The 13,077-nt window shown below is 46.1% G+C and overlaps 1 protein-coding gene across 1 annotated transcript in view; it reads left to right on the top strand.

Moving 5' to 3' along the window:
* PREX2 (phosphatidylinositol-3,4,5-trisphosphate dependent Rac exchange factor 2) overlaps positions 1-13,077 on the top strand; it is a 268,503-nt gene that overhangs the window by 71,454 nt on the left and 183,972 nt on the right. The window contains exon 8 of the mRNA XM_074987109.1: positions 7,524-7,627. Within this exon, the coding sequence (XP_074843210.1) occupies positions 7,524-7,627 (104 nt within the window). The remainder of the gene's footprint in view (positions 1-7,523; positions 7,628-13,077) is intronic.

The following is a 13,077-nucleotide window of genomic DNA, read 5'->3' as shown; positions in this document are numbered from 1 at the left end:
GAAAGTGAGTAGAACTTAGACTTTTAACTGTGACCAACCAACAATATCCAAAGTTAGCGTCATTCTGGATAGGAATGAATAAGTAAATGAATGAACATAAACGAATACTTTTTTAAATAATATATGTAAGGTTGTATGAGAAGTCTTAGAAAATGAGTCACAAGTTGAAGCTGTGTTAGTCTGTGTCAACAAAAATAATGAGGAGTCCTATGGTACCTTACAGACTAGCAGATTTGCTTGGGCATAGGCTTTCCTTGGTAAGAACCACTTTGTCAGATGTAGTGTCAGATGACAAATGTCTGACAAAGTGTTTTTTTATGTGTTATCATATGCACAGTATGTTCTGTATGGTGACAAGCATCAGAGGGGCAGCTGTGAAAGTCCGTGTCTGCAAAAACAATGAGAAGTCCTGCGGCACCTTGTAGACTAATAGATGTATTGGGGCATAAACTTTCATGGGTAAAGACCCACTTCATCAAATGCATAACCTGTCTCTGACGAAGTGGGTCTTTGCCCACAGAAGCTTATACTCCAATAAATCTGTTAGTCTACAAGGTACCACAGGACTTCTCGTTGTTTTTACAAGTATGTTCTATGACTTACTTATCCCGGAGCATCAGTATCAGAGTATATTCCCATGCTATGAAGATCTCATATTGTAGATGCTTTAGCTCGATATTAAAACATGACTGTCTTCACACGTAATACTATTAATTCGATTTATTGAGCCATAATACTGATTACAAAATATCGATATTACAGGACTGGTGTAGCATCTATTTAGAATTTAAAATCTCGAATCAAGGCAAGTGTGGAAGCACCATGTCCTCAATTCTGGAAGTGTCCTGTATGTGTCCCACCAAGCTGTGTGGTGACCTTCAAAGTATGGCCGCTTCATTGTTCACTGCTGTCAGGTGTGTAGGAGGAAGGTCAAAGTAAGCCCATAAAGTTTTGATTGAATTGGAATTTGAATTAAAATTTGAATTGGAATTTAACAGCCCAGCCCTGCAAATAAGAAGAGCATCCATTACAAAAAAATCCCTTTGCCCACCACGTCGCACCACATTGGTAGTCTTCACACTGCATTGGTAGCAATTATCGATAGCACTGTACTGCAATCATGAGCACTCAGGGTGCTAATCTGACTAGCACTTCTCAGGCTCACAAGAGAGCCCCAGCTTGGACCCACCAGGAGATTCTTGATCTCATTGCCGTTTGGGGAGACCAATCAGTGGCAAAGAGACTTTGGGTGGCCCAGAGAAAAGCGGCCATCTATGAGCTGATGGCATGCAAGATGGCCGCCCAAGGTTACTCCCGGAACTCTATGCAATGTTGGGTCAAGTTTAAAGAACTCTGTCAAGCCTATCAAAAAGTCCGTGAAGCCAACCAGCAGTCAGGGGCAGCTTCACAGAACTGCCGCTATTATCAATAGCTCCATGTGCTCATGGGGAGCGACCCCACCACGGAGCCTGGACTGAATTACCACATTGGTGGAGGCCCTGGTATGGAGATTGGGGTGAGCCCGAAAGAGCAGGGTGGCGTGGAGGAAGAGAGCAACGGAGAGGAAGAAAGGAGCAACGAGCAGGGGACAGAGGAAGTTGTTCCAGACAGCACAGAGCTCTTCACCATTGGCCTGGAATATGTTCCCCCCATGGCGGGCTCCTCCATGGTGTTCTCCACCGTGCCAGGACCCTCCATGGCAGTCCCCTCCATGCCGGTCACCTCCATGCCAGTCCCCGAGCCCCCTGGAGCAAGCTGTTTGGGTGAGTATTTATTTTGCATGCTAGAAGCGGGTTGTGGGTGGGTATAGCTGTACGGTTGTGTATAGGTACAGGTTTGCTAGCTGTGGTTCTGTGCCCCTCAGAACAGCATCTTAATGTTTCTTGGGATGGAGTACTTCTCCTTTTTGGAGATCCCCTTGAAGGTGTCATCCAGGCATTCTTGTATTTTTTTCATGAGTTTCTCGGGCAGGCCTGACTTGTTGCGTCTTCCACGGTTGCACACCTTGCCATGCTAGGCAACCAGATAGCGATCTGGTTCATGGCACCACACAGCCTTTTAGCAGATTTTCCAGGCTCTTGGTTACACCGCAGGACTAGCTGTTCTTTCTCCATATCTGTTAGTTTTAGGAGGGTGATGTCTTCTCCGGCAACCTGCAGAAGCATGGGAATTCGCATCTGATTTTTTTTTAACATGGTTCCTGCCCCTTTACATTGGCTTGCAGCAGCCATTGGGTGCTCTGTTCCCCATCCCACAACGCAGTTTGCAGGCTCTGTGGGGGTTCCCCCCATGTCCCTTTCCAACCAGAATTTCTTTTCATTTTTCATGACCCCCGCACCATGCTGATGCTGGACTCTGCTGTGCTTTTCCCATCCCATGTCCCCTTCCCCCAGCATTTTCTTTTCACCATGTCTTTGCATTTTCCAGGGTTCCCTGAGACCACACGGCTGCCAGGCTCTGCTGGGCTTTTCCCATCCTATGTCCCCTTTCCCCAGCATTTCTTTTCCAGAATTTTTTTTCTTTTTTCAGGACGACTCCACTGCCAGGCTCTCCTGTGCTTTTTCCATGCTGTGTCCCTTTACCCCAGCATTTCTTTGCATTTTCCTGAGCTCCCATGGCACCCCGCAGCTTCCAGGCTCTTTTGGGTGTTTTCCCTCCCAATCCCCCTTCCCCCAGCATTTTTTTCTGATTTTCCAGGACTCCCTGGTGCCAGGTGGCTGCCAGGCTCTGCCGGGCATTTCCCCTCCCATGTGCCTTTCCAAGCACCGTTTGTTTTCGGTTCTCAGGAATCCCCCTGCACCACACAGGGGATTCCTCTGCTGTACTTCTACCCTCCTATGTCCCTTTACATCCAGCCTTTCTTTGGATATGTTTTTTAGTTTACATTATTTTTATTGTACATCAAAACCCCACACGCAACCATACATTTTTCACTGCCACCAGACACCTGCCCAGGATACCTGGCAGCTGCCCCTGCTTTGCAGACCTTCCCATTCCCACCAGAAGAGGACAATTGCTTATAATTTACCATCTCCACAAAGCAATGTTCTGGATAAGTGCTGGCAAGTGAGGTATTGTGAAATGCACCCTTACTGTCCTATCCTTAATAACCCATGAGTGTCCTTCAGAAGTATACTTTCAGTGATAGTACACAGTAAGACCCATTCATTCAACTTGAAAGCACATTATGTGAATTGTGTCTTAATTTTGACCTTCATTTTCCAGACCCAGTGCACAGTGTTCCAGAGAAAACCAGGAGATGCAGGAAATGCAAACAAGATCTGATCCTGCAGCACATGGAAAACACTGAGGCAGAGCACAAGAACCTGACAAAAGGCATTGCTCAGTGGTGTCACAGTACAGCTGCGTGGCATCAGAGTCAAGTAAACTTTAACAAGAGAATGCTTGACCTCCAGCTGCAGCAATTGTTAAAGATGAATGAGGTTGGAGCAAAGCAGAGTGAGGTCACAGCAAAGCAGACTGAAGTCACAGCAGAGCGCGTAATGGCTGTTATTGAGTAGACAGAAATCCTGCACTCCCCGCTGCAGCTGCAGAGGGACTCCCAACCCAGCAGGGCATGAGCTGATACCTGCTGGCCAGAGTCCCATGAGGAGAGTGCGCCAACCCCCATTGTCGCAGTCCCCGCAATGAATCCCACATGGAGAGGTTGCCCATCCCCTGTCGTCACAGTCCCTGCACGCAGGGAAGGAGGGCAAGGCCTCTCCAGCCTCTCCAGCCTCTAGGGACACTGCAAAAGGCTCTTCAAAGGTGCAAAAGGCACCCTTGATAAGGTTTCTTTTTCCAGCCATTTAAACCTCTTCCTCTCCACAAAATAAAATAATTCCTTTGAGCTCAGTGTGATGTCTTGTCCTGCAGGAGTCGGAGGGGTGGGAACATAAATCAAACTGGGCAGGTGGGGGGAGTGTGAGTGACACTGAAGTCACAGCTGGGCAGTGAAACTCCCTTGTCCTCAGCAGATGAGTGGCTGAGATCACCAAGTGGTGTGGGAGGGGTGCTGAAGGCACTGCTGCCCACAACATGCATTCTATTTACTGCAACATAACCCCCTCCCACCAAGTAAGAGCATTCATTATGGCATGGTATGATTTATTGGCATTATGGTAGAGACATACATAGGTAGCATATGAGCTACAGATCAGTCATAAAGCTATTTCTTAAAGCGTCCCTTATCGCTGCAGCCTGAGCGTGACTACTGGTGGAGGGCAGTGTAGACGGCTGTGAGCAAGCCCTGCCTACGGCCTCCGCTTCGGAATTCTAGATAGACGGGAAAGTCTTCCACCTTGATTCACATATGTTGTGCAACATAGCACAAGCTGTAATAACAGTGGGGACATTAGCTTCAGAAACATCCAATTGGGTCAATAAACATCCAAACCTCGCTTTCAAATGTCCAAAGGCACATTCCATGATCATTCTGCACCTGCTCAGTCTGTGATTAAAGTTTTCCTTGGTGGAGTTCCGGGCTCCTGTGTAGGGTTTCATCAGGCAGGAAAGCAGAGGGTAAGCAGGGTGGCTCAATGTAACAATGGGCATTTCCACATCGCCAATCTTGATTTTCTGATCAGGGAAAAAAGTCCAATCCAAGAGCTTTTGGTACAGTCCCAAATTTTGGTATATGCGTGCATCGTGAACCCTCCCTAACCAGCCAGCGTTGATGTCAGTAAAACGATGTTTGTGATCTACCAACCCCTGCATGACCATGGAGGAGTACCCCTTTTGATTAATTCACTCTGAGGCTAGGTGGTCCAGGGCCATGATGAGGATGTGTGGGCCCTTTCTTGCCCCACTGCACATAGGAAAACCCTGGGCTGCAAAGCCATCCACTATGGCCTGTATATCTCCCAGGTCAAAGTCTTCCTGAGGAGATGCCGACAGATTGCATGGGCCACCTCTATCACCACAGACCCCACTGGAGGTCTGCCCACCCCAAACTGATTTGCCACTGACCAGTAACTGTCAGGGATTGCAAACTTCCACAGTGCAATTGCCACTTGCTTCTGTACCATTAAAGCCTGCCTAATTTGGTGTTGCTGCTCTTCAGGGTGAGCACCAGCACATGACAAAGTTCCATAAAGGTGGACTTACACTTGCACAAGTCCACTGCTGGTCATCCCAGGACTCCGAAATGATGTGATCCCAGCAGTGTGTGCTGGTCTCTTGAGTCCAAAGCCACTGCTCCACTGCCAGCAATGCAGTCATGGCAGCCACCAGCTCTGAGTTCTTGGACCTCAGTTGGGATAATTGCTGTTCCAAAGCACCATCCTTGTCGTCGTCGTCATCATCATCATCATCATCAGCAGCAGCAGTATGATAGCCAAGCATCCCTGAGCTTTGGAATTGAAGGACAAATTGCATGCCAGATGCTGTGGTTGCTGAAACAATCTGTGCTGTGAGTTGGAGTGTTCGTGGATCCCTGCTTGTGCTGGAATGCTGCAGCAGGAAATGGTGCGATTTCCAGTTCTTTTTTAGCATGGTTAGTGATGCAGTGAATTCTGGGATAGTGCTTGGAGTTCTGGGATTCCAACATGAAACAGCCACAAGCAACTGGGGCAAAGGCAATGTGGGATAGGTACCCACAATGCACGGCCCACGCTGTCGAACTTGCACAGGGCAATGGAGACGTGGAGATTCAACATGGAAAAAAGGGGGGTTGAATTTCAAGAAGCTTTGTAGACACTTTATTCGAATTCATAAACTCAAGGTTAAGTATTCAAATTTATTATATGTTGAATTTATTTCATCGTGTAGATGCAGCCAAGGTCTGTTAAACCCCAGTCCACTACTAGAGCCAGTGCATGACGCTGCCTTGCCTATAGTCGCTTATGTGATCAGACACTGAAACAATAATAATTGAATGAGCACAAATTAACTCCTAGTTAGTGTGTTGTGAGGCTTGACATTTTAGTCACTCAGAGTCAGAGCATTCATAGTTAAGGATCCTTTAAGAACTTTTACTCAGCTCCATAAGTGTTTTTAGTGTCTGTTGTGCAAGGGGAACAGGCATGTAGGTGAATGGCTAAGATGAGTTATTGTTGGAGGAAATTCCATATAAAAGCCATATGCATTTGGTCTATGACTGTAAAATCTTAAAGTTCTTTCTTGACATTTCTTTCCCCTTATTTCCTTTCCCATCCCAAAAATAGATGCCTGTTTAGAATGTTTGTGATTGTAGCCATTATATGCATTTTCTCACTATGGCTCTGATTCTGGAAGCTCTCTTCAGAACTGTTCCTGAGCACATGCTTACAACTAAGTATATTCATCACTCTCATTGAAGTCAGTGGAACTGTGCTTAATGCTAAGCATGTGCTTCTCTGAATGGAGATCTAACATTACCAAATTAAATATCTCTGCAAATGTAGATATCCAAATTAAAGAATGGAGAGTGAAATCTTGGCCTCATTAAAGTCAATGCTGTTTTCAATTGCTATAATTTCTATAAAAACAATAGTTACACCATTTGGAGCTCATAGCTCAGACTGTCTCTGTTCCCTTGCCTTTTGTATTTGTGTCACTCTCTTTAAATACTGAAGCAAGAAAAAAATTGCACGGTTAAACTGCCTGTTTTATGTTGAATAAAAAACAAAGTACTAAACTATTATTCAAAGAAGAATTATTCAGTAAGCACAGGAGAAAGAAAACTACCCTCTAAGCATATTGCATCATTCAGGTTAATGCAGGTGGATATATTTGGAGTATTCTACATCAATGAGGGCTTCAGAAATTAAAGAAAATAACTTACTGTGCATATTCAGCTCATGGCTATGACAATCATAAGCTATGGTGTGCTTTAAGTCTTTGCCTTTTGAAATTAAATGGAACATATTCTTCACCCAGAGCTCCCTAAAAGGGATGCAGGAAGTTTAGAAATAAAATTGGTCTTAGGGATATCTGAGAGCCAAGAGCTGCAGAACATTCTCTAACAGTTCCAAAAAAAAAAGTCTTGTTCTGTTAAATTGATAGTTGACATATCATGCAGTAATGTTTATCAAACATTTCAGAATGATTCCCTCTTGGTTTAAAATATGGGAGGCTTCAGCCCAAAAGGTCAGTTAATCAGCAAACCAGAAGTGACTGATTTTGGTTTTGAATGGAAATGCTGACTCCATGTGGGTATGGTAACTGGGGTTACCATATAAAAAAGAAAACACACCTGAGAAGGAATGTATCTGTATCAGTATTTACCAGTGCAGGTTGTATTAATGTTATAGTATACACAGTACATTAATACAACGTGAGTTGGTAAATACTGATACAGAAACAATCCCTCTGAGGGGTGCTCTCTTTTTTGAAAGGTCAAATATGGTAACCCTATTAATAGCGCTATAAGAAATATAAATTGTTTATGACAGGGACTATTCTGATGTCTACAGAACCAGTAGAATTGAACCTTGAGTCTTACACCATTCATTAATTACTACTGAAATACATACAAATAAAGGTACAGAAACAAAGTATAGTATGGTGTTTGGACAGTGATCCTATGCTTTTTCTCTTACAAGACGACTGAAGAACAGCAAAGCCTCTACTGATGGCCATCGGTATCTTTTTCGAGGCAGAATAAACACAGAAGTAATGGAAGTGGAGAACGTTGATGATGGTACAGGTAAGTAAATTTGCAGTGAACCAGTCTGGCATAAAGAATCTAGTCCTGTAAGGTGCTGAGTATCTCCTTTGAAGTATTAAGCAGCCTCAACTGCCATTGGCTCCTGAGGGAACGGAGAGTGCATAGACCTTGAAGTATCAGATTAAAAGGAAGTAATAAACATCTCACTTTATAAGGTCAGATAATCCCAGGAAAACAGTGTTTTTGTGACATCATTGATTTAAAACAATATGTGCTGTGTTGTTACTGTCCTTGTCACAGCTGACTGATTTACACTGGTAGCAGACAGAGTCATGATGAAATGCTAAAGTGCTGTTTATTGTCTTGATTGAAATGGTGCATTACATTTTACTTTGTAACATCCAGCGCTTACATGGGAGATTCCAGTGCACATAATGTGGTAGGTAAGAATAGTTTTGAAAGTTGCTTCATTTAGATATTTTGTTTGATTCTGTACACTCTACTTGCAACACATACAGTTTAAACAGAAGAAAAGGAAAATGGCATTTTGTCACTTTCTATTTCAATGCATAGAGCTGGTCAAATTTTTCTTCATCTTTGTTTAAAAACACACATGCTACACATCCTGGGAACGTGAAAACTGAAGATTTTTGTAGAAAAATGTTTGGGTTTCAGTTAAAACTTTGCAGCTATGTCTACACTAGAAGCATCTGTTGACAGAAGTTACTGTCGACAGGGAAATCTCGATGGAACCTCTGTCAACAGATAGCATCTACACACAACTTGCTCTGCCAACAGAGAGCTGTCAGACTGCGCTGTCCTCTGGTGCCATAAAGTGGGAATGGAGCTCTGCAAAGAGGGCTGCCCAGCAACAGGAAGTCCTCTCTGTTGACAGAAGTAGCTACACTGCACTTCTATCGACAGTACTCTGTTGCGAGGTTGTTATGCTTCAAATTTTGGGGGATAATACTGTCAAGACAAAGGCAGAGTTCTGTCTAGAATCTGTTGACAGAATGCTTTAAGTGTGTAGACGCTCCCTGAGTTATGTTGACAGAAGGCTCCTTCTGTCAACGAAACTCTCTAGTGTAGACACAGCCTACAAGTTTTGGAAGCTAAACATTTTTACCAACAGATGAAATGCTTTTGGTTTTGAGTTTTAAAAAATGAAATATGTTGGAGGGTTGTTTTTTGGGTGTTCTGCCTCACACTTTGCAGCGCATAGAAGGGGGAAGAGGAAAAGGGGAAGGAAAAAGAAATAGCTCCTTCTTCCCCAGAGAAGGAAAGTTTGCTAGTGGGAGGAGGAGGAGGAGGGAGACAGAGCTTATGGATGCATTTGGTTGAGAATTATCTGACTAAATGTTTTTTTATTAGAAAATGTTTATTTGTTGAAACTGAAACTATTTGTGAAAAGAGTTCAGTCTGGACCAATCTCCTTGTTAAAAAAATTGGTGAAAACGTTTTCAAATAATTGCAGTCTCCAGTTTCAGCATTTTCTAAATAACAGTTTTCATTTTCTGATTTTAAATAAGCTTTCCTTTAGCAGTTTTAACTAAATTATACCAAAAATGTTAAAAAAGATAACAATTAAACATTTCAAAATTATCAAAATATTTTGGCCCAGTTAATTTTTTCTGGGTGATAAGTTTGCACAAAATTTCAGTAGTTTGAATTTTTTTCCCATTTGGGAGTGGGAAATATTTTAAAATCTCAGAAAGTCTTGTGGAACAGGACAGCCATTTCCTGCCCATCTTTGCTTGGGGAGAACTACCTTTGTTGCTCCGAGTTAAGATCCCATTCTCCACAGCATGGCTGTACCATTCTCTGCTCCATCAGAGATGAACTCCAGTTAGTCAGTTGAGCAAAAACTATCTAAATTTACCACAAAAAATAAGTGGCATTTTCAGACCAGCTCTACTGATACAAAATGCCTCTGAGGAAGTTGATTTTCTTTAGGGAGACTAATTGGGATTGGAGGTGAAGGGAATGAGGATGATAATCACCATGACAGGGTGGAAGAAGCAGGTGGTGAGTTGAGCTAAGGAGAAATCAGGTAGGTGAAAGAGGGAGGGATTTGGTAGCTTTTTATGTTTTCGAAGATTACAAGATGATATATAATCTTCATAGCAAATCAGATGGATGGTTTTCAGTCCTGCTTCCTTCTCTATTGTTTCTTTCCCCTTCTCTTCATCTCAAGTCTGTTTGAGCGGCTGTCTATTTCCAGTGGTTCTCCGTTTTCTTTTTGTGCCCCTGAAACATACTTCACAGAAGACACTGATGACCTCTTCTTCATCTAGTCTGGCCCATTATTTTTGATATTTCTACAGTCTTTGGCCGGTCAGTTCGCAACTTCTCTTTGTCTCCCTTTCATCCCTGGGTGTTTGTGACTCACATTTTTTCGTGGCTCTCCTTCAACCTGGCTGGCAACGATTTCAGTATGTCCTTTAGTGAATTCTCTCGTTCCTTCTCTTCCCCTTTCTCTTGTGTTTGCTGTAGTTTTGTCTACAGTCCTTTTATTTTGTTCACCTGACATCTAATCATTTGTTCCCATTATCTCTCATACCAGCCAGGTATTGCTGACATACCCCATCATACTTCTCAATTCCTAATCTCTTCCACTCTGTCCAGGCTCACATCCTTCCTCAGCTTTGGCCTATCCTGAATAACCTATACTTCTCCCAAACCTAACTTGATTAGAATCAATATTTCCTCTTTACTCCTGTATGGTTTTCTTCTCGATCTCCTCCCTCGCCCACTCCCCAAGAAAATGCTATTATCCCCTCAGTCACTTCAAAGCCTTGGGGACTTTCCGTCACTCTTTCCTTTCTTTCTGACCTCACATCCTGATTTTTATTTAACCTTGTCTCTTCTCCTTCTGAACGTTAGTGAAATCCAGTGCCTCTCTCTTTCACTGCTACTAAAAACTAAATTCATGTTTAGGTTCTTTTATCTGGACTACTGTAATTGCCTCTCTTACTACATCCTTTACTTTCCCTCTCCCCCATTAATTTGTGCAGAATGTTAAAATGCTCTTCTTTTTCTGCTGTTTTTGCCATATCACCCCTCCTTGGCTGTGCTTACACTGAAACAAAACTTCCAAATATCCATGCAAATGGCCATTTCGAAGATTACTAATGAGGCACTGAAATGCATATTCAGCACCTCATTAGCATGCTGCTGGCTGCAGCTCTTCAAAATTGCTGCGTTTCGCTGCCGTGTGGCTCGTCCAGAGGGGGTTCCTTTTCGAAAGGACCCTGCTAACTTCGAAATCCCCTTATTCCTACCAGCAGATAGGAATAACTACAATTTACGCCAACGAGAGAATGGACAAACAAGTAGGCTGATAGGAATAAGGGGATTTCAAAGTTGGCGGGGTCCTTTAGGAAAGGATCCCTGTTTGGACGAGCCACGCAGCAGCAAAATGTGGCAATTTTGAAGAACCGTGGCCGGCGGCATGCTAATGAGGTGCTGAATATGCATTTCAAGTTTTGAAGTTTTGTTTCAATGTAGACATAGCCCTTATGTTGCTTCACTGGTTCTGTGTATGATGTTAAAATGCTTCCCCTTCATTTTCAGGTTTCTGTAGTGCTGTCCCCTTGCCAACAGCTTTTTTTCTACATACAATCTTCCCTACAATCAGTGCTGCACCAGCTCTTCTTACCTTGCTGCTCTGTTTGTCTCTGTCTCCCATTTCCATTATCATGCTTTTTTAAAATGCTTTTCCCATGTGTGGACTGCTGTCCCTCTCCCTGTGTCCAGTTGGTGCATTCAGAGGCCTCCTTTATAAGCCACTTCATTCACTGTGCTTTCTACATCTGTGTTACCAGCTTCTTTTGCCCTGTCTTATTCCTAAAGGTGCTCATCTAAGCCGTGTCTACACGTGCACGCTACTTCGAAGTAGCGGCACTAACTTTGAAATAGTGCCCATCACGGCTACACATGTAGGGTGCTATTTCGATGTTAACATCGACGTTAAGCGGCGAGATGTCGAAGCCGCTAACCCCATGAGGGGATAGGAATAACGCCCTACTTTGACGTTCAACGTCAAAGTAGGGACCGTGTAGTCGTTGCGCGTCCCGCAACATTGAAATTGTGGGGTCCTCCATGGTGACCATCAGCTGAGGGGTTGAGAGACGCTCTCTACAGCCCCTCAGCTCAATGGTAGCCACGTGGAGCGGCCCCTTAAAGGTCCCCGCCCCCTCCCTTTCTGTGCAGGAAGCTGAGAGAGCGTGCAGGCAGCAGCAATAACACGCGGCCAGCCTGCACGCTCTTCAGCAGCCCCAAGAACCCCCCAGCGCACTGATGGCCAACCGGCAGCCCCCCCAGCGCCCCCAGGGGACCACCCCCCAAGGGGAGCCAGGGCAGCCAGGCTAGCAGCCAGGCCGGCAAGCGGCAGCGGGGCCCCTCCTGGACGGAGGCCGAGCTTCAGGACCTGCTGGGGCTCTGGAGCGAGGAGGAGGTGCTCCAGGTAATGGGGAGCAAGAGGCGGAACGCGGATGCGTTCGCTCGGCTGGCCGAGGGCTTGGCCGCCCGGGGTCACCCTGCCCGCACTCTGGACCATGTCCGGAGTAAAGTCAAAGAGCTGCGGCAGGGTTACGCCCAGGCCCGGGATGGGGCCAGCCGATCTGGGGCCGCCCCCATCACTTGCCCCTTTTACAGGGAGCTCAGGGCCATCCTGGGCCCCCGGCACACCTCCTCCCCTCCGGCCACTCTTGACACCTCGGCTGAGGAGCCCCAGCAGGCCCCAGAGCCAGAGTCTGCCCCGGAGGTAAGCCCCGCACCCTGGGGGCTCCCCCTGGAGCCCACCCCCGGGGCATCGCAGCAGGAGGAGGAGGAGGAGGAGGGGGACTCCTTCTCTGCTGAGACGGGGCTGCACATCCTCCTCCCATCCCGGAGCAGCAGCCGGGTGTCCGCCCCCCTGGTGTCCCCGGACCGTGGGAGTGGACCGACAGGTATGTACCCCCTCTGGTGTACACCCCTGGGGTTGAGGGGCGGGGGGTAATAGATATGTGGCCAGGGCCCTCCACATGCCCAGATGGCCATGGCCCCCAGGACAGCAGTGCCATGTCCCTCACAGGAGTGCATCAGCCCCTGCCCCCCCCCAACACGACAGTGCCATGCCCCATCCCCGGGGCAGGGGGGAGCGGAACCTCTAGGGTCCCCCGGGAGGAGGGGCTGGGACACCCCGCAGCAGCCGCAGCAGCAGCAGCCGCAGCAGCATGTGATGGAGTGGGGGGAGTGCAAATGCGACACTCAGGCTAGATATGAGCAACAAGCTGAATAGCTCCCAGGGGCAAAGGATGATCCTGGGGCTACAACTGGCAGGTGACACCTCTGCCCTGAACAAAGAGGAGGGAGGAGCCGAGCTGGCTTTGAATTGGGCGGGGAGGGGGGGCGCAGGTAGAGGCTAGGGGAAGGGAGAACTGGAAGGCAGCCAGCCTGGGGAGGGGGAAGGCTAGACCCCAGAGGGGCACCCCTTGGGGTCTTCTCCC

The sequence above is a fragment of the Carettochelys insculpta genome, chromosome 2, assembly GCF_033958435.1.
Source record: "Carettochelys insculpta isolate YL-2023 chromosome 2, ASM3395843v1, whole genome shotgun sequence".
In the NCBI taxonomy this organism is placed as follows: Eukaryota; Metazoa; Chordata; order Testudines; family Carettochelyidae; genus Carettochelys; species Carettochelys insculpta.
This window is presented reverse-complemented; position numbering and strand designations above follow the sequence as displayed.